Here is a 17430-nt window from a genome sequence, read left to right as displayed (position 1 = left end):
TAATCTGTTTCAAATTGGATGTTCGTTGTCTGTCAGCATAAATGCCACAACAGATATTGAAATCAATCTCATGAAAACAATCATTTGACATAATACTTGTCTTTTATCCAGTCAAATTAAAAGAACTTTTTTTTTCCCCCCTCGATGCATCAGCTCCCGTCTGAAAGCGGTTTTGAAACAGGAGCTGCAGCCAGACGCTGCTGGTCGTTTAATTTTCTTTTCACTGTCACAGTGAACATCGCTCACTGCATCTTTACTCAATTTAAAAGGATGATAACGTGGTTGAAATAGTCCTCAGGTGGAAATGATAACAGGGTTTTTCACACCAGTGGTATTGAGCAAGAACATGGTTCCTAAATAAACAGCAAGTCAAGTCTTGTCCTTGGCACTTTGGGACCTTAATAATCTCTCCCTGTGTCAGCTCTGCCTGCACAATGTGTACACAGGTCTGTATGAACAGGCTGCGGGCGAGGGGTTCAACACTTCATTGGAGGATATAATGCTTGTAGTGCCAATCACTGATCAGAAAAACAGTAGGGTGCCTGCAGATACTGGAAGAATTGGCGTTAAACTGCAAGCTGACGGTAATTTAGCGAAGAGTGACGTCTGGCTCCCAGAGACTGTTGTACCCTCGAGGGGAATTCACAGGGGAGAGGTGAAGTGGAACTGAGGGAACATTGAAAGGAGAAGTTTGATTTCACAGATTGATATGAAATGACGTGTCACCTCATCAAAATCATTCACAGCTTTCATATTTCTGCAGGGGTCACAAATGCTAAAACGCATCATATTTCATCATCAGGTCTTTTACTGAAAGTTCAAGTGAGGGCTCCAAAATCAGCTCCTTCAAACTGTCTCAATAGTCAAAGTTTCTGTGAACTTCAGGGCTTATAAGGAAGCATGGAATCGTTCAAAATCCCAGTGGAAATCTCTTCGTAAACAGTTAAAACCTCAGCTGGATCCTCCTGCTGGGAGGAAAAATTAGATTTGAGAGGAAATGGTTTGAAATCACTGCTTGAAAACACTTTTATTCTGATCAATCTGGCCTTACTTGTTGGTCAGTATCCATGAAGCGTTCATGAAAGCAATGCCTTAAAACATAAGCACACATTAACTTAACACTTAACAGAGATATTAACAAAATGAGATCAAACTGTGCAAAACTTAAAACACTCCTCCAGACTCTTTGTGACAATCATAAAATGTTCATAAAGTTTACAAACATTTTGAAGAAATGTCTAAATTAAATGAAGGCATTTGGGGCATCATCAGTTTTCGACTTTAAAAAGCACATTAAAAACATTTGAGACAGCCGCAGATTTGCTTTAGATTTTCTCTATTGTTCTGGCCTCATGTGGTCTTGATTATCTCCCAGGACGTTATTTTTCCCTCCATAGTCTCATGTTTCATTTCTGTTGGACTAAGCATGTTCCCAGTGTCTTCCTTATTAGGATTACCTGTGACCTGGGATTAGCTCAAAAGAATTATACCATGACTGAGAGGGATTGGACGATGCCACTGGTCATACAGTGACTGATGAATGCTATGCGTCAGTAAGCTTGTGGTTGGTGACGTAATTAGAACAGAAAGCCATAACTAATTACTTAAGATAAGTGCCCTCGTCTGGAAGAGGGAATGGACTTACACACAGTCCAACTTCCATGTGTCTTCCTTTTCAGTTCAGTATTGCACAACAAAACTTCTCAACATGTAATATAACACCTCACAGATTAAGGGAGCCTCAAGCGAGCAAAAGGGCACATATGTAAGGGATGACTAAAACCAGTCCAGGTAGTTCTTTTCACAGTACAGCACAGACAGCTGAAGGATTGTGTTTGCCCACAGATGCCACAGCCCACTTCTTTTGACTCCCATACTCATTAGGGTAAAGCGCTGAATAACCTACAGCCTCCACTGACCTCCTCTTCTGGACCCGATGGAGAAGGATCCGGTAGGTCCCCGTCAGTGGGCTTCTACAGTCTAAGCAGGGATTGTTCTGGAAATGCACCGTCTCAATGCCCAGATCTGACAGCAAGTCCTTCACCTCCTGCTGCTCCTCGCACAGAGCCAGGTCGGCCTGAGCAAAGTGGGCCGGGGACAGGGACAGCATGACGTACGGAGCGGGGTACTCAATCCCCGTCAGCCAAGCACTGTTAGTAATCTGCGTGAGAGAGGAGCGGTCAGCAGGCACAGGCCGCAGCATGCCCTTAATGACCAGCTGACACAGATCGGGCACATAAGCAGGGATGCTGTAGGCCCCCTGAAGGATGCAGCGCTTCAGCCTCCCCATGTTGTCCCCATAAAAGGGCATAGTGGCTGTCACCATGAAGTACAAGAGAATACCTAAAGCCCAGGTGTCTGAATAGCATCCAATGTAACCTTTTTCCTTAAAGAGTTCAGGAGCGGCGTACGGAGGCGAGCCACAGAAGTTAGTGAGGAGCTCACTGGGGCTGCTCTGCGTGCTGAAGCCGAAATCTCCAACCTTGATGCAGTAGCTGGTGGTGTAGAAGATGTTCTCCGCCTTTAGGTCTCTGTGGACGATGTTGTTGTCATGCTGAAATATCACAAAAAATAGGAAAGCCTCAGAAGGGGCTCAGCTTTGACATTTGATAGATTTTTGTAGGGAAAGAAACTGTTAACAGTAATGACTTTAACGCTTTCTCCATATTACATACATAGACAAATAGCATTCATTCAATCAATTACTGTTATTAGGAAATAATTAGTGGAGGAAAGTAACTCAATACTCATCTTAAGTATTTAAGTGCAAGTTTGAAATACTTCATACTTCCACTTCACTGCATTTCTTGGGAAATGTTTTACTTTTTAACTCCACTACATTTATCTGAATGTTATAAATAAGATTTTATATAAAAACATTGTGTAAGCTTATAAAATCAAATGCATTGTTAAAGGTTAAACCAGTGGTTTCCAGCCTTCTTGGCCTGTGACTCCTCACAAAAAAACAGCGTATAGTTGGGGCCCCTTGACATGTTTCAGATGGGTGGGTTGTTAGCAGTTCAACAAAAGAGTGATTTCCCCTCTAAACTTCTCACATGGTTTCACCTAAACAATTGCTTGAGGCTTAAAGAGGGAAAATCCTCCAATATTTTACAATTAATGCAAAAAGTAGAGAAAAGTCAAGAACAAAAGAACACTTTCTCCTTTCCTTCGCTACTAATCATCCCCTGCCCCCTCATATTTTCCTTGTGACTCCCTGGAGGGGTCCAGCGCTTAGCTCCAATAGTAAAATGTTGCCCATATATAATCCTAATATATCAGTCACAAGGGACATTTTCCTGCAGCAAGAGTACATTTACTTGAGATAATTCATTTACTGGCTTTTTCACTTAAGTAAAGAATCCCTGCATGTCTTATTCCTATTAATGTTATTATTAACCCAAAAGCAAATAAATCTGAGTTGGTTTTGTTTTTCGGTGTTGTAAAATGTTTGTTTGCAGCAGTAATCTTATAATCAGATGGAAAACAGGCAACATTCATTTTTTCCCCTCAGTTGTGGGTCATTCTGGGGTCTTGGGCTTTAGGACGCTGACCGTATAATCACAACATCCCCGGTTTAAGGCTGACTGAGAAACTGTTGACTGTATGTCATCTCCCCTCATTTCCTGCTGTCATATCTACTGACCGCTCTGAATAAAGGCAAAGAAATCCCCTTTAAATAAATATGGTTAAATCATTTACAGATCAAGCCTTCAAAACAATTAAACTATAGGTCAAATCCAGCTCTTATTTACTTTGAATAACTACATCCCATGAACCATGACTACCTCAAAAGGCATGGACAGGAGGCGCAGACTGATGGTGATGATTAAGACTGACACTGAAGCTCACCATGTGTTTCACAGCAGAGAGGACTTGTGCAAAGACCATCTTGGCTTCCAAGTCGTTCAGCTTCCCCCTGGTGGTGATTCGAGAGAACAGGTCTCCACCGCTGCCATACTCCATCACCAGATACAGCTTCCTGCTGGTCTCGAACACCTCGTAAAGTCGCACGATGTTGGGGTGACACAGCTTCTCCATGCAGCTGATCTCTGAGGAAGTCAACGGCTGGCTCTTCTTATCCAGGCGCAGTTTGTCCATGATTTTGACAGCTACTCTCTCTGAGACAGAAGAGGAGGGGGAGGCTTAGGTGTCAGTTTAGAGAGGGTCTAACCAGGTGAGAGGTCAGGATAAAGGCAGAGCCATACTTAAGAGATTTAAACACATTAGCGAACAGGGACACGGCTGCTGTGGCTGGAATGTATTTTTGGCATCTAACTTAATTGGAAGATTGTTGCAGCATTATTTTAAGGTATGACAAAAATGTGGCACAGAACCAAGAACCTCCAACCTGCACACTCATACACAAGTGTAATTTTCAACAGAAAATAAATGCACTGCAGGGGGTGGGGAAAATCCAGGCTGATCAGAAAGGCTTATTCAGGGGCTCAGTTTACATTATTCACAAACCTGTAATATCATTCAAGGACAATATGTCTGCTAAAGTCTAACTGTGTTCATAACAGAGACAGCTAAAGCGCAGCTGCCCAGACTGGACAGGAGGGAATGCGCTCGGATAAAATATTCATTATTCTAAGATTCAAGCATTAATTAACAAGCACCCCAAGCAAGTCCAGCAGACAAACCCAAAATAAAACGGTTCTGTTCTGATCCTGGTCTCTTCTGAAAGGTAACACTTTGGACTTTACTTCGAAAAGGACTAAGTGATATTGAGTCATATTCACAGAGGCACAGACAGGTAAAATGTCATTTTTTTCTTGCCCGTTTTTTTAATTTCTTAATTTTTTTGATTTAATTTTTTTTTTCTGTTGCATAGTTGCATAATGTATAGTTGCTGGATACTTAAGAAAACCATGAGAATTGAATGAATGAATGAATGAATGAATGAATGGGATAAAAACTATTCTATACTTTATATATGATTCCTGACCTTTCGTCAAGGCGTGGATGCCCAACTTGACCGTAGAGAAATTTCCCTGCCCGATCTCTCCACGCAGTTCATAGAAGCCAACTCTTCGACCGAGCATCAGGTCGTTGACGATCTTCTCGTTGTGGGCCATGTCGTAGACGACCCTCTCAAACGGTGATTGCCTCATTCTCTCTGCTTCGGTCAGCTGCGGGATGGCACAAATGGCAGCAGGGGCCAGGGGCTTGGCTGTCTTTTCAACCTTTGGAGGCTCGTCCTTGGATTTTTTGCTCACTTTCTGCTTTGGCCATAGGTGTGTTTTGATGGCTTAAAAAGAAATATAAGAAACTTTTAAGGGAAAGAATGAATTTGAGATGCTGGTTTCTTCGTGAGGCTTGTAAAAATAAGTCAGCACCATTGTTCGAATGGAGCATGTAGACCCTGTCATTGCATCTCTGAAGTCTAACAGAAGTCAGTGTGCAGCAGTAGTGTGACTGCTCTATGTATATAACACTGGTAATGAGATTGACCTGCATGCTAACTGACTTTGTCTTGCATGTTGTACAATGTCTGGCCTCTTTCACAACAACCCTAAGCTGCATCTTAGTTGTCTTTAGTTGAAAAGCTGTGGGGGTCTGTTATGAGATGGAGGCAAATAATAACTGATCGTGCAGGTTTAAGTTAAATATATCAAGTAACGTTGGATCCTTTTTTGCTTCAGACTTACAGTGTCAGGATGAAGTGACATTAAATATATTGTCAGGATGCACAGGGAGCTGTCCTTTTTTAATTTTATTGGACAAAACAGCTTCATGCCGTCGTTATGATTAGTATTTTATCAGCTTTAGAGGTCTAGGCAAATGCTGATTAATGTTTGGACTGTGTTGAATCATTTTCAACATGTTTTTCACTTTTAATGATGGACAAAAGCAGGATGTGTCGACCTTTCCTGTTTTCCTGTTTTCCCGTTCTCAATTCTCAGGACATTTATTTTAAAAACTGGCTATAGTGTTCATTTTTTGGCAAACAGGAAAGTGTTTTGACTTTCTTTTTATATAAAGCTTACACCCTCATTCTTTTGTTTTCACAGGAAACTGTTTATTAAGGTTTCAGCATTACACAAAGAGCAGTGAGCATTAGGTCAGATGTCAAATCATTCATCCATCAGGGTTTGAGCTCTGTGTGGGTGTTTACAGAGCACATATAAACTCTCCAAATGACAGGGCATGTGAAGAATGGGTTACTGAGTTAAATAAAGTAGCCAATGGTCAATAAAGATGACAAATAACGCTGAATCTCCTCACTGTCATTGTGGGTTAAATTTAGTCCACAGTAGGCTGAGCTCTCAAAGTGGCCAGGATTAGTCGCTCCTTTTAGACACGGTATTAGTGGGTCGAGACAGTTTCACCAGGATTATTTGCTTCTTTTATACTGTATTAGAAGGTCTAGTCAGTGTGAAATGGATAGTGTGAGACTTTTTTCTCTTTTCTCTTGGTACTGCTGCATTTTCTTGTACTGTATTGCATCCTGTATGTGTTACTTGTTTCTGTACACATTTGAATGTAAAGGACTTTGAATTTACCTACAAGGAAATATAAATGTGTAAATAAACTGCCTTGTAAATAAAACTAATTTAATAACATCATTACCTTTGGTAGAAGTGGGATTGCATTCAATTCTTACCGGATTTTAGGATTAATTAGTAGTCATTTATAACCTCTGCACGATTGTTTTTTCTACAACTTTGTTGCTGCCTTTTTTATTAGTACCTAACAGATTGTTTTCAAGCAATTAATGGGAGAAATTTGGGGTTGCCAGGTCATGAGAAAAAAATTCTGATGTTTTTCATCCTTTTCAATTGGTTGTAATGGAGTAAATATTGGTAAACCATAAATGAATTCTAATGCATGTTTTTCACTTTCTAATAAGGCATGAAGTCTGCAATTATAGATGCTAGAAAGCAGATTTACAATAATCCATCTTATAGATGAGTTAAAGAGCTGAAGAGACAAAGCGTGTGTCATGCTGGAGGACAAACACAATAACAAAAGGGTTTATTCATGACTTGAAGCGATTAATTACAGCTTATAAACTCTTTATGAAGAGTGTCTTATGAGAAAGTTTTAACAAAATGAAGAAGTACAGCACTTTCTGCAAACAGATCTGCAGAGACAGAAATATTAGAAATGTATATAAAGCAGACAGGTTTACCTGGGAGATGTGGGTCCTTCATGTCTGTCCCTCGGGCTGGAACACCTGACTGTAACTGAATTGAATGGAGCCTCAGAGGACTAAGTCACTCCTCACAATCCTATTAAGGGAGTGTATTAGTGGACCGCTCATTATGTTATCTCACACAGACCAAAACAATGGAAATGCTGCATACACACTTTTAAAGAACAAACTAACACCTCACATTACTTTTCATATTGAATAACTGGTGATAAATAATGCACATAAGCAATTGGATATTGTTTTATTGAGTATAGTAAATTAGTTGCAAGCCTGTGAAACTGTAATATTTGTCCAGTAAATTCATTATGTCAGACAGCTACACCAACCTTGACTGAAAAGAAAGTCTAAAAATTATTATTATTTTTAACAGTAAAACCCTGTTGAAAACATAGTATGAACTAACACAGTAAGCTATCACATATTGCCAGGGAATTCAAATAATGAAACATTACACAAATAAACAGGTATAAGGGGAATTCAGGGAGTTCTTTAGATTCACTTGAAAAACATTAATACGATGGAGGATATAAATGGAAAATAAGAGGTAAAGAGATCATTTCACCAAATAATCTATAAAATCATAGGATTTACAATAGTTCAGGTCTTTCCTGTTTTTTTTTTCTGCAGGTTAAGTAGTTGGAAATATAGAGAAAAATTCAACCTAAGCTGTTTTAATCATTCTTTTTTTTATTAACAATGGATCAAATTACTGCATGTATGTGAAAGGAGTCCCTCATAGTGATAAATGAATTGTCACCATATCTCCACCTCCCCCCAGCTCTATGCTGTATTTTAGTATCTTTCAACACATTGTTTTGTCTTATGCCCCGCAGCCACTATTTCCAGCAGCAAAAGGCAGCTGTTTTCACCAAAAACTCCAAACAGCCGATGGATAAAGTTAGAAAAAGCTGGTGGACACACTGAACCTATTAGCATTAGTTTTAAATTTGGCTTTCTCCTCAGGAGTTGGTGCAAAACACAACAGAACTAGTAGCTGAGCGAATATTGGACTTATATTTTTTTTTTATATGGTGAGAAACATGACTCATCATGAATGCTAGTTTTCTTACACATCTGTTAAATGTGTAAATAAGTACCTGTTTGCTGACAGTTTTATCAATCTTTATGGGGAGATAACATGGCAGCAAAGTGCATTCAGCTTGTTTCTGTTGCCCCCAAGTGGCAAAAAAGATTTAAGGAGGTGAGTACAGTTTGGTTTTATCCAGGTCATTCATCACTGTGTAACTATATTACCAGAATATTGATGTCCCTCACCATTGCTGCCGTTCAAGGAAACTTGCTTTTTTTGGCGTTTAGTGTAACCAATCCCCAGAGCTTTATACACACTCTGTCCAATCACCGGCGACGACTAATTGGCGGGAGAGGAAGAGGCGGGACGTCGGGCTGCCATGCTGACAAATCAGCGCACGCGCTTCACCGAAAGATCGGAAGCACATTGGTGGCGCGCTGTTGGTGATGTTGTTGTCATATATGACATGTAGCTAGGAAACACTTGTTATTTCTGTCTTTATATATATATAGAAATATAACGTTTGTGCAAAAAGAGAATGGCAGCAACAGTGGCCACACCTGTCTCCCCACCGGAGCACGAGCCTGACCGGTGTGGGAGTGAGGAGGAGAGCCGCGGGGCCGAGGCAGAGGAGGAGAGCAGCCAGCAGCAGACAGGCCCCGCTGCTGCCGTGACCCACAGCCGACTGTCCAAACTCCCGCTGGCCCGCATCAAGGCGCTCATGAAGACCGACCCAGACGTGTCACTTGCCAGCCAGGAGTCTGTGTTCATCATCGCTAAAGCCACGGTAAAAACACGAAGCAAGTCCTGCAGCAGGGCAGGATGCGTAGCGTTACTCCTTGTTCTTAATATGATGCGATTTCGACTTGAAAGTTTGTCAATAACGAGTTATTTATCTACGATCTCATTCAGTACGATTCTTCTCAGTAAGATATGATCAATGTGTCGAGTAAAGTTTACTTTAAAGGGCTCAAACCTCTCACACCACATGTAAGCAGGAGAGGTATCGCCCAGTTATATTATTTAATGTGTGTGTGTGTGTGTGTGTGTGTGTGTGTGTGTGTGTGTGTGTGTGTGTGTGTGTGTGTGTGTGTAACAAGTAATAAAATAATTTATGTTACGATCAAATGCAGCAAGAGTTTGTCTTAAAATGTGCCATATTTGAGCTTACCAAAACTTGAAGTCAGGTCACATTTCCTAAAAGTCCATGTTGATATTGGTGAGATATCGAGAGATACATACACATATATATATATTAAAATAAATCATTTCAGTGTAAGTTAGTTTCTGAATTTGTTTTTTTATTAATGTTTGTGCATTTCTTTGTTCCAGGAGTTGTTTGTTGAGATGATCGCCAAAGATGCCATGGTGTACGCCCAGCAAGGGAAGAGGAAAACTTTGCAAAGAAAAGACTTGGGTAAGAAACCCTGAGTGCAGTTTGCAGATACATACAGAGTCAGTGGGCTTTAAAATGACTTTACGACGTTACCATTGGTCAGCTAAAGACTCAGATCAGGCTGAGACAACCTAGATTGTGTGAAAATCGTTGATATGTTGCTGATTTTTGCAGAGGAAGTCTAATTGTTTTTGTACGTTGATGCAAGTGAACATGTGACATATTTATTAGCCATCTCTCCTCTCCCTTCTTTTGCTTCTGCAGATAATGCAATAGAGGCCATTGATGAATTTGCATTTCTTGAAGGTAAGCCTTGCCAGGAAGAAAAAAAAATATGGTAGTTTTAAGGCCTTTTTAGGCCTGTTTCTATGAATTTAGTTACACTCACCAGTACCAGGTTGAATTAATATCCCACATCTGTAAGATAATGTCAATATACAGTTTATACTAATTCATCTTTATTGTCTCTGCAGGCACACTGGATTAAACACGGCTTCGGGAGACGAGAACATTGAATATCTGCATCCATCCAAGAAACTTCGTTACAGGGACATGATTTGTTGTGAAAACCTTTGCGGTACTTTTCTAAGTCATACGCTCAAATTGGATATTTATAAATACTTTTTCTACAATGTGCCATTAAGATCTTTCATACTTACAAGATGTCAGTGGTTATGTGTAAATGTTTTGTAAATATTTGTGAAATACTACTGTACAATGAAATAAATTTAAGTTTTGAACAACCAGTTTCTGTCAGAATGAAACAGTCTGTCATTGTCTTACATGTTGTCATTCTTTGTAGAGGTTTTAGATTTTCCACATTTGCAAAAACACACAAAAAGTACTGTAACATGAGAAAGAAATGCATGGTAGTTGCAGTCACGATGTAATAATTACTTTATCAAATAAACAGGACTGGACTGGGATTATAATTCAGGCAGGGGAATCTGAAAAATCAGTCCAGGCCAATCATGAATCATGAATCCCTGGTAGATCTGAGAAACTGAAGCCACTTCCACATGAGAGAAAAGAGAGTGCAGATCTGTATTTTGAATATTATAGAGATCTACTTTCCTGTAAAGCATGGTTGATTATATTATTCGTTTTTTAAATGACTTGGACAGAAGGGGTGGTCGTGATATTATGATGGGCTGGCCTGACACTGGCTTGAATTCTCCCGGCGCTCCTTATGGCCTGGCAGCCTGTCTCTTTCCCTGTTTTTGCCTCGTGGTCAGCACCTCCCGAGCTCAGGCAGCGTGCCCTGTCCTTTTCTTTTGCCATGTCTGTTGAGTTGAATGCCTTAGCTCAGACACACCCTTCCAATAAATAATCTGGAATTTCATGGAAGTGGGAGCCAAATAAACTTTCTTTTTAAATCAGAAAACATGAAAAATGTTGAGTGAATTGAGCTTCCTCAGGAAAGGCGCCATGACAGGACTGATGATGAGTAGCTTCTACATGCGGCATCATTTAGGGTTGATGATAGCGTAGCATCGTGTGGTCGACAGTGACTGTGTCGAGGTGAGATACAAGCAACACTCACATTTGGGAAACTACATTGTTCGACAACCAATAGCTTTCTCCTGTCTTCCTGTACAGTACAGGTGGATCATTCATAACATTCTGCACCAGTGTCAAGACCTCTGTCCAAGGTACTGATCCCGGGACCTCCAAGGATGTGGGAGCTGTCCAGGGTGCTGCCCTTGTCGACACATTTAAAGGAGGGCTTCCTGCTCCAAAAGCATGGCATCTAATCTGATCTGAGTGGATTTGCTCAGTTAAACTGATTTCATTATAAGAAACATGGCAGTAAATTTAGCTTTTTGGATTTGTTTTCTTGTTTGTTTACTTTATTATTTCAGGGCCCCACTCCGGTATTCTCTCTTCATCTTGGTCGTCTCAGTACTGATATGTTGCTGTTATCCACTCATTCTGATCTGAATTTGCTGCCTGATATGCCAATTGGCCAATTGGCCAGTAGAATAGAGTTTAAAAATCAGATGACAATGCGTCGGTGGACAAACTATCCAATGGCATCGCCAATGACTGCAGCATAGTTTTGGCATTTCTGCATTGCTGTTTCTTGTTGACTATTGGCTGACATATTTGCTGATGCTGATAGGCTATATCTGTGATAAGCTAATATCAGACTGGTTAGCATCAGTTGAAGCACAGAAAACTATCAGTTGCAGATGGATAAACGGTTTCTTTTTACTAACATTTAATCTCTTGGAAAAGTGATCAAAACCTAATATAATATCATGTTTAATGCTCCATTTCGCTGCCGCAGCAGAACATTTTGACATGCATACAGTCCACTAAAAGCCAGTGGTGAAATGGCGAAGGTTATATTTCTTGCTCAACACGTTTACGGTGGTACGACACTGAGAAAATCACATCGCGCTTCGAGTTTGCATTAGGAATGTATCTGAATCTCTGTGGACCTGAGATGTGTGTTGTTCTTCCTGGCAGCATTTGTTAAACACATCCAAAGTTTTCAGTTTCACACTCTAGGCACAGTCAAGACCCCTTGAGTTTTTGCAGTGGGGATTTTCAAAATAAATGCCTGAGTGTGTTTAAGCTGATTTTCTGGGTTTAGTGTTTCGGGGAGTAATGAAACAGAGCTGTGAGAAGCACAGATGTTTGGTTCCAGAAGAGCACCAGTCAACTCCCTGCAGAGGAATGCCTGACTGGCACAGAGGAACATGGAGTGCTCTTTTCTAATAAAATGTAATCACATGTTGAAGGATTGGACATCATTTTATTTCCACAGTCAATAAAGACATTCCATTAAGGAAATCTCATGTGAAAAGAAAATGGAGAGGCCCCCTCCCCCGTCGGGACATGCCCAACGTATCTGGTGCTGGCTGGTCCTCCTTTACATTGATGGGAAAATGACATGCTGAGAGAATAAACTTTGGTCCTTTGTGAAAATTTGTCTTGATCTTCGATTTTACTGTTAAGCTATTTCAAATAATCTCATTAGAATGACATTTATAATCAGACCACAGAATAAAGTAAAATGATTTTACCCTTAGATAAAATAATGCTAGCAGATCTGTGAAACTCTGCTGAGGCACAGCAACGCTTTCGGCTACCTGCTAATATCAGCACGCTCACAGTGATAGTGGTAACGTCACGTTTAGCATGTTAGCGCTAATTAATATTAAAAACAAAGAACAGGTGAGGCTGAAAAAAGGTCAGAATGTTGACCTGATGATACCTTTCTGCATGGAAAGGTAAGAGCTCACCAAATTTAATACAGTTCATCTTGAAAGAGGAATGTTTTCTGCCAAATTTTTCTTCCCCACCACCAATCGTGCTTCCTCATAGGGGATTGCTGGGTCCCTGTACATTAAAGAGCATGGTCTATCTCTCTATGGAAAATGTCAACTTTTGTTCTGATTTATATCAATGAAAATGTACATTTAAATTGAGATTTGAATCAATCCATTAATGATTGAAACATTTCACTTTAAATTAACAAATGTGAACATCATGACGGCCCTAGGAGAAAAGTCACACAGTGTCTCTGCGCCATGGACATCTGTACTGACGTACAGACTCATATCAGTTTGGATCGAAGTGGTGACTGACTGACTGACTGACTGACTGACTGACTGACTGACAGACTGACTGACAGACTGACTGACTGACTGACTGACTGACCAGCATTGCATACGTGAACAATCTGCCAGCAGCACCTCTAAAGCTTGCTAATTGACACAGAGTTCGGTTTGTTTAATCCATGGAAAAACTGCAGGGATTTACGAGCTGGAACCATTTCTTTAACTGGGAACACAGATTTGAAGAAGAATCACATAAATGATTTCCAGATCATCTCAATGTCTTTAGTGCCGAAAAGAACGAAAAAATATGCTGTTCTGCATTCAGAAGGTCATTCCGTGCAGCTTGTCTGTTTCACACACCTCCCTCCCTACCTTGCCTCATTTCAAAGATTAGTTGAAGTATTGCCCCCTGCATTTTAACCCTCGGAAATCCCTTCCAGGTACAGTGAGATCTCTTAGGCTGCATGTTCAGCGCGCTGAAACGAGCCCTCCAACATCTCAGGAGGCCATACTGCCCCTCCATACATCTCAGGTTCTTCACCCCCTCAAAGAACACATTACCCCATCAGCCCCACTTTTCACCACTATTGCTTTTATTTTTGATTGCCCACATGTTTGTGAGTACGCACACTTGGACAGGAGATATTTTAATGGCTGCAAAGATATGCGGAAAATGTATCTGGCTCACAAGCTGGCCTGTAGTCATGTGGAAGCTATGTTTTTGCAGCTGACATTCCAACCTGATTTCTTGGGTCAATTTCTTGAACAGTTAACCCCACCCCAACACACACACACACACACACACACACACACACACACACACACACACACACACACACACACACACACACACACACACACACACACGTTAGATTTTCATCACTTTTGGGGATGTTGCAAAGACTTACATTCATTCCCTGGAGACTAACCCTAACCCATATTCAGCCTAAAATTTAATGATTTACATTATGGGGACCTGATTTTGTCCCCACAAGTAAGGAAAGTCCCCACAATGTGAGTAATACATGCAAACACGCAAACACACATGCACGTATATACACATTTTTACCCCAACCTCAGTGCACAGGCTGCATATTTTCACAATCCAGGGTTTGGACATGTATGCCCATAAAAGACATACAGTTGCCTTAATGTCTGAATATTTCTTAGTTCTTCCAATAAGTGTTTCAGGAGCCAAAGAATAATTTGTTCAATGTTAAGATGTGTTTAACCGCAGGAACTTCGGCAGGCCCATATTGATATACCGTTACAAAATGTGTCCATAACATTTCCCAGATTAGTGTCAAAAGCAATATTTCCTTGCATGAGAAGTGACTCATGGTTCCAGTGTTGCCTTGCCAATGTACTTAACATTTGTCTACTTTTGTTTTTCCAGCGTACAGTATGTCCAAAGGTATTAGGCTAATGAAGTGTGATGTATTATTTTAGTTTGTAAACTTAATTTATGTATTTTTAACATTGGGAATACTTTCACAGTGTTTTTTTCCTCATAATTCTTTAATGGAACTACCTCAGTGGTTTTAGTGAGAGTGGTTTGTAAGTCAGCTATTAGTGATGAAGCAGTGTGTTGCATTCCTGCATCATTTTCGTTTGGTGATGTATCTTGGTTCTTCTTGCAGATAACTGGCCAACATAAATAGCATGGCTCCATGTCAGATGTTTTCCAGCATATCTACAATGGAAAACGATAGCAGAAGTCTTTTCAGTTATCTAAACCATCAACTATAAATGTCAGACATTGGTGCCAATCCAACAGGAATAACTTAAGGGAAGATACAAGTTTTTCCACCATCCAACAGCAGCCTCAGTAGATCAGAATCAGATGCAGCCACGAGACATGTTACATTTTTATCCACGTTCAAGGATACAATCTTGCACAATCCCAAATGCTTTCTAATTAGTTGTCATTCTGGGAAAACTTTTTAACCAAGCAGTAAATATGGGTTTTGAACCAATCGGTAATGTGTCCCTGACATTCCACACAAGAGAAATGTTACACATGTGACCATGTAGTGTTTGTTTGATCTTTAAAGTAAATGGTCTGTTCAGCCAAATTACAAGAAAACACACTTTTGGCACTTACATCCTTCATTTTAGAATTACTCAGTAATTCATAGCTGTACCAGCTCAATTCCACAAAAGTTGTGACACTGTGTAAAATATAAATAAAACAGATTTTGATCATTTGCTTATCCCTTTTGACAATTGCTGGATTTAAAAAACAGTACATTTTATCTCATCAACTAAAGACTGAGAAAGTTGTGGAATGCTCCAAAAACACCTGTTTGGAACATTCCACAGGTAAACAGATTCATTGGTAACAGATGACAGTGTCATGATTGGGTATGAAAGGGGCATCCTGGAAAAGCTCATTCGTTCACAAGCATGGATGGAGCGAGGTTCACCACTTTTTGAGCACATGATTGTATAAAGGATATTACTACATGGGCTTGTTGGTAAACACAGTTCATTTCAAATGCATTCTGTTTTGTTTATGTTTTATACAGTGCCCCAGCTTTTTTGGAGTCAGAGTTGTAGTGAAAAAAAAAAGAGTCCTGAGAACTGCTAACACTTAGTTCTGTGGATTATCAGTACCCAGGACATGGTCTCTTGATGTTTTACTAACTTTGCCTTTGGTGCTTCACCACAAATGACCATTCACTTCCATTATATTTGGGTGACACTGCATTTTCACCAATATCTCAAAATCTCATCAACTAAAAAAAAGTTACATTTTCTGAATGGCTAGCCATACATTTGGGAGATTTGGATGATTGGAACCTTTAAAGACTTGGGGATAAGCAGCACTACAAGCAAACAATGCAGTTAAAGACAATTAAATATTTCCTGGTCACAGTAAGTGTGAATGGAGCACACTACTGTGAAAACTCTCTGGGTGGTGTTTCAGAGTAGACAGCAACATAGTCATGTATTATTAACATGAATTCCAGCTCAATTACAGTTATCAATTAGCAAAGAACATTAAACACTGTGTCAATTTAATGTGTCAATAATGTGATGTGGCAGTAAGTCTGTCATTCCTCATCAGGCCTGTGATCAGTCATTTTACACACTGCTGCTGTTGGCTGCATTGTCTGACTTTGGCATTTTCGTTCATCATTTTTCTCTACCACAACACTGGTTCAAAGGAATATCTTACTGAAACAGATGCAGGCCTACATCAGTTTCTCTGGTTTCTGTCCGTATAATCAGGTCCTGATGTTGAAACCTCTCTATGATGGATGTAGATGCTTGACTCTCAGATGGAGCCTCAAGCTTGTTCTTGTGGTGTTCAGTTATGGAAACTAACTAACAATTTTATTAGGATTTATGGGCAGACAGGGAGAGACTGCAAAGACATATTTTTCAAACATCTGAATCACTTTATTGGCCAAATATATTCCATTTATTTGGTGACTCTGGTACATTTTCATAAGCTAAGCCATAAAAAATAAATCAAAGCAAGAAAACAAAAGCTGGATTCAAATAATGGCCTCACAGGAAGCTTGTAATTGTAAAATCAAACATACAGCAGTGTGTCATCAACGTAGAAAGAAAACATTGTTTTGACAATAACCTGAACATTAGAACAGAAAACAGCAAGAGGCCGAGGATCAAACCTTGTGGAACACCACTTTCAAAATTAGCAGTTAAAGAAGCAAGCGCACTTTATTCATACAGTGTGAAAAAGTAACTCCTTTGAGGAGATAAACAAGACAGAGGCGAACATATCCAACAAAAACTAGCCAGTTTAAGTGTGCAACCTGCAAAAGACAAAGTCTAAAATCAAGAGTTAAACAAAAGGAAACACGGTCTAAGAAGCTTTTTAAAGATGCGCACCACTTTGGCTTCTCTGAGGCTTTTCCAAAGTTAATAAAAACAAACACACAAGTACAGGTAGAATTCAGTTTTATATAGTACAGGAATAATTAACATTTCATGTCACATGTCAGCAGCTGGCACTTTTAAACCTTTCACTTGTAGACGTTGTCGTTCAGGGCTAGTAAATTCAGTTTATCACAGTTTCGAGGTGTGTTTGGCATTTTGTCTGGAATCCCTCAGTGAACATAACTCTGCTACGAGACTGATCCAGATGCACAAGTCAGACACGCCTACTGTTCGGCCTAAGAGTTTCCACAGCTACCTTATATAGCTGCAAAGCAGGGTTAATTAAATATCATTTGGAAATGGATTCTTTTTGTAGTATGTATATATGGCAAATCAGGTCTGATCATGTAATGTGAAAGCTGCA

General features: G+C 40.0%; 2 protein-coding genes across 2 annotated transcripts; one reads left to right on the top strand and one right to left on the bottom strand.

Moving 5' to 3' along the window:
- Positions 1-1655: 1655 nt before the first annotated feature.
- LOC139330207 (serine/threonine-protein kinase NIM1) lies at positions 1656-7221 on the bottom strand. Its single transcript, XM_070960980.1, has 4 exons — positions 7139-7221; positions 4952-5254; positions 3853-4121; positions 1656-2554 (listed from the first exon to the last, which is right to left on the bottom strand). The coding sequence occupies exons 1-4, from the start codon at positions 7158-7160 to the stop codon at positions 1802-1804; spliced, it is 1347 nt and encodes a 448-aa protein (XP_070817081.1). The 5' UTR covers positions 7161-7221; the 3' UTR covers positions 1656-1801.
- A 1358-nt stretch (positions 7222-8579) lies between these two features.
- pole4 (polymerase (DNA-directed), epsilon 4, accessory subunit) lies at positions 8580-10335 on the top strand. The gene is made up of 4 exons (XM_070961325.1): positions 8580-8979; positions 9525-9609; positions 9853-9894; positions 10062-10335. The coding sequence occupies exons 1-4, from the start codon at positions 8731-8733 to the stop codon at positions 10073-10075; spliced, it is 390 nt and encodes a 129-aa protein (XP_070817426.1). The 5' UTR covers positions 8580-8730; the 3' UTR covers positions 10076-10335.
- The last annotated feature ends 7095 nt before the right edge of the window (positions 10336-17430 follow it).

Source organism: Chaetodon trifascialis, chromosome 4 (genome assembly GCF_039877785.1).
Source record: "Chaetodon trifascialis isolate fChaTrf1 chromosome 4, fChaTrf1.hap1, whole genome shotgun sequence".
Lineage (NCBI taxonomy): Eukaryota > Metazoa > Chordata > Actinopteri > Chaetodontiformes > Chaetodontidae > Chaetodon > Chaetodon trifascialis.
The sequence above is the reverse complement of the archived record's forward strand: the minus strand, read 5'-3'. Positions and strand labels throughout refer to the sequence as shown.

Bases quoted from the DNA above. Each gene is read 5' to 3' on its own strand.
- LOC139330207 (XM_070960980.1), bottom strand. From the start codon at position 7,160: ATGAAGGACCCACATCTCCCAG. The intron at 5,255-7,138 runs GTAAACCTGTCT...TTTCTTTTTAAG, and splicing joins GAAGGACCCACATCTCCCAG to CCATCAAAACACACCTATGG. The intron at 2,555-3,852 runs GTGAGCTTCAGT...GTGATATTTCAG, and splicing joins TCTCTGCTGTGAAACACATG to CATGACAACAACATCGTCCA.
- pole4 (XM_070961325.1), top strand. From the start codon at position 8,731: ATGGCAGCAACAGTGGCCACACCTGTCTCCCCACCGGAGCACGAGCCT. The intron at 8,980-9,524 runs GTAAAAACACGA...TCTTTGTTCCAG, and splicing joins TCATCATCGCTAAAGCCACG to GAGTTGTTTGTTGAGATGAT. The intron at 9,610-9,852 runs GTAAGAAACCCT...TTGCTTCTGCAG, and splicing joins TTTGCAAAGAAAAGACTTGG to ATAATGCAATAGAGGCCATT.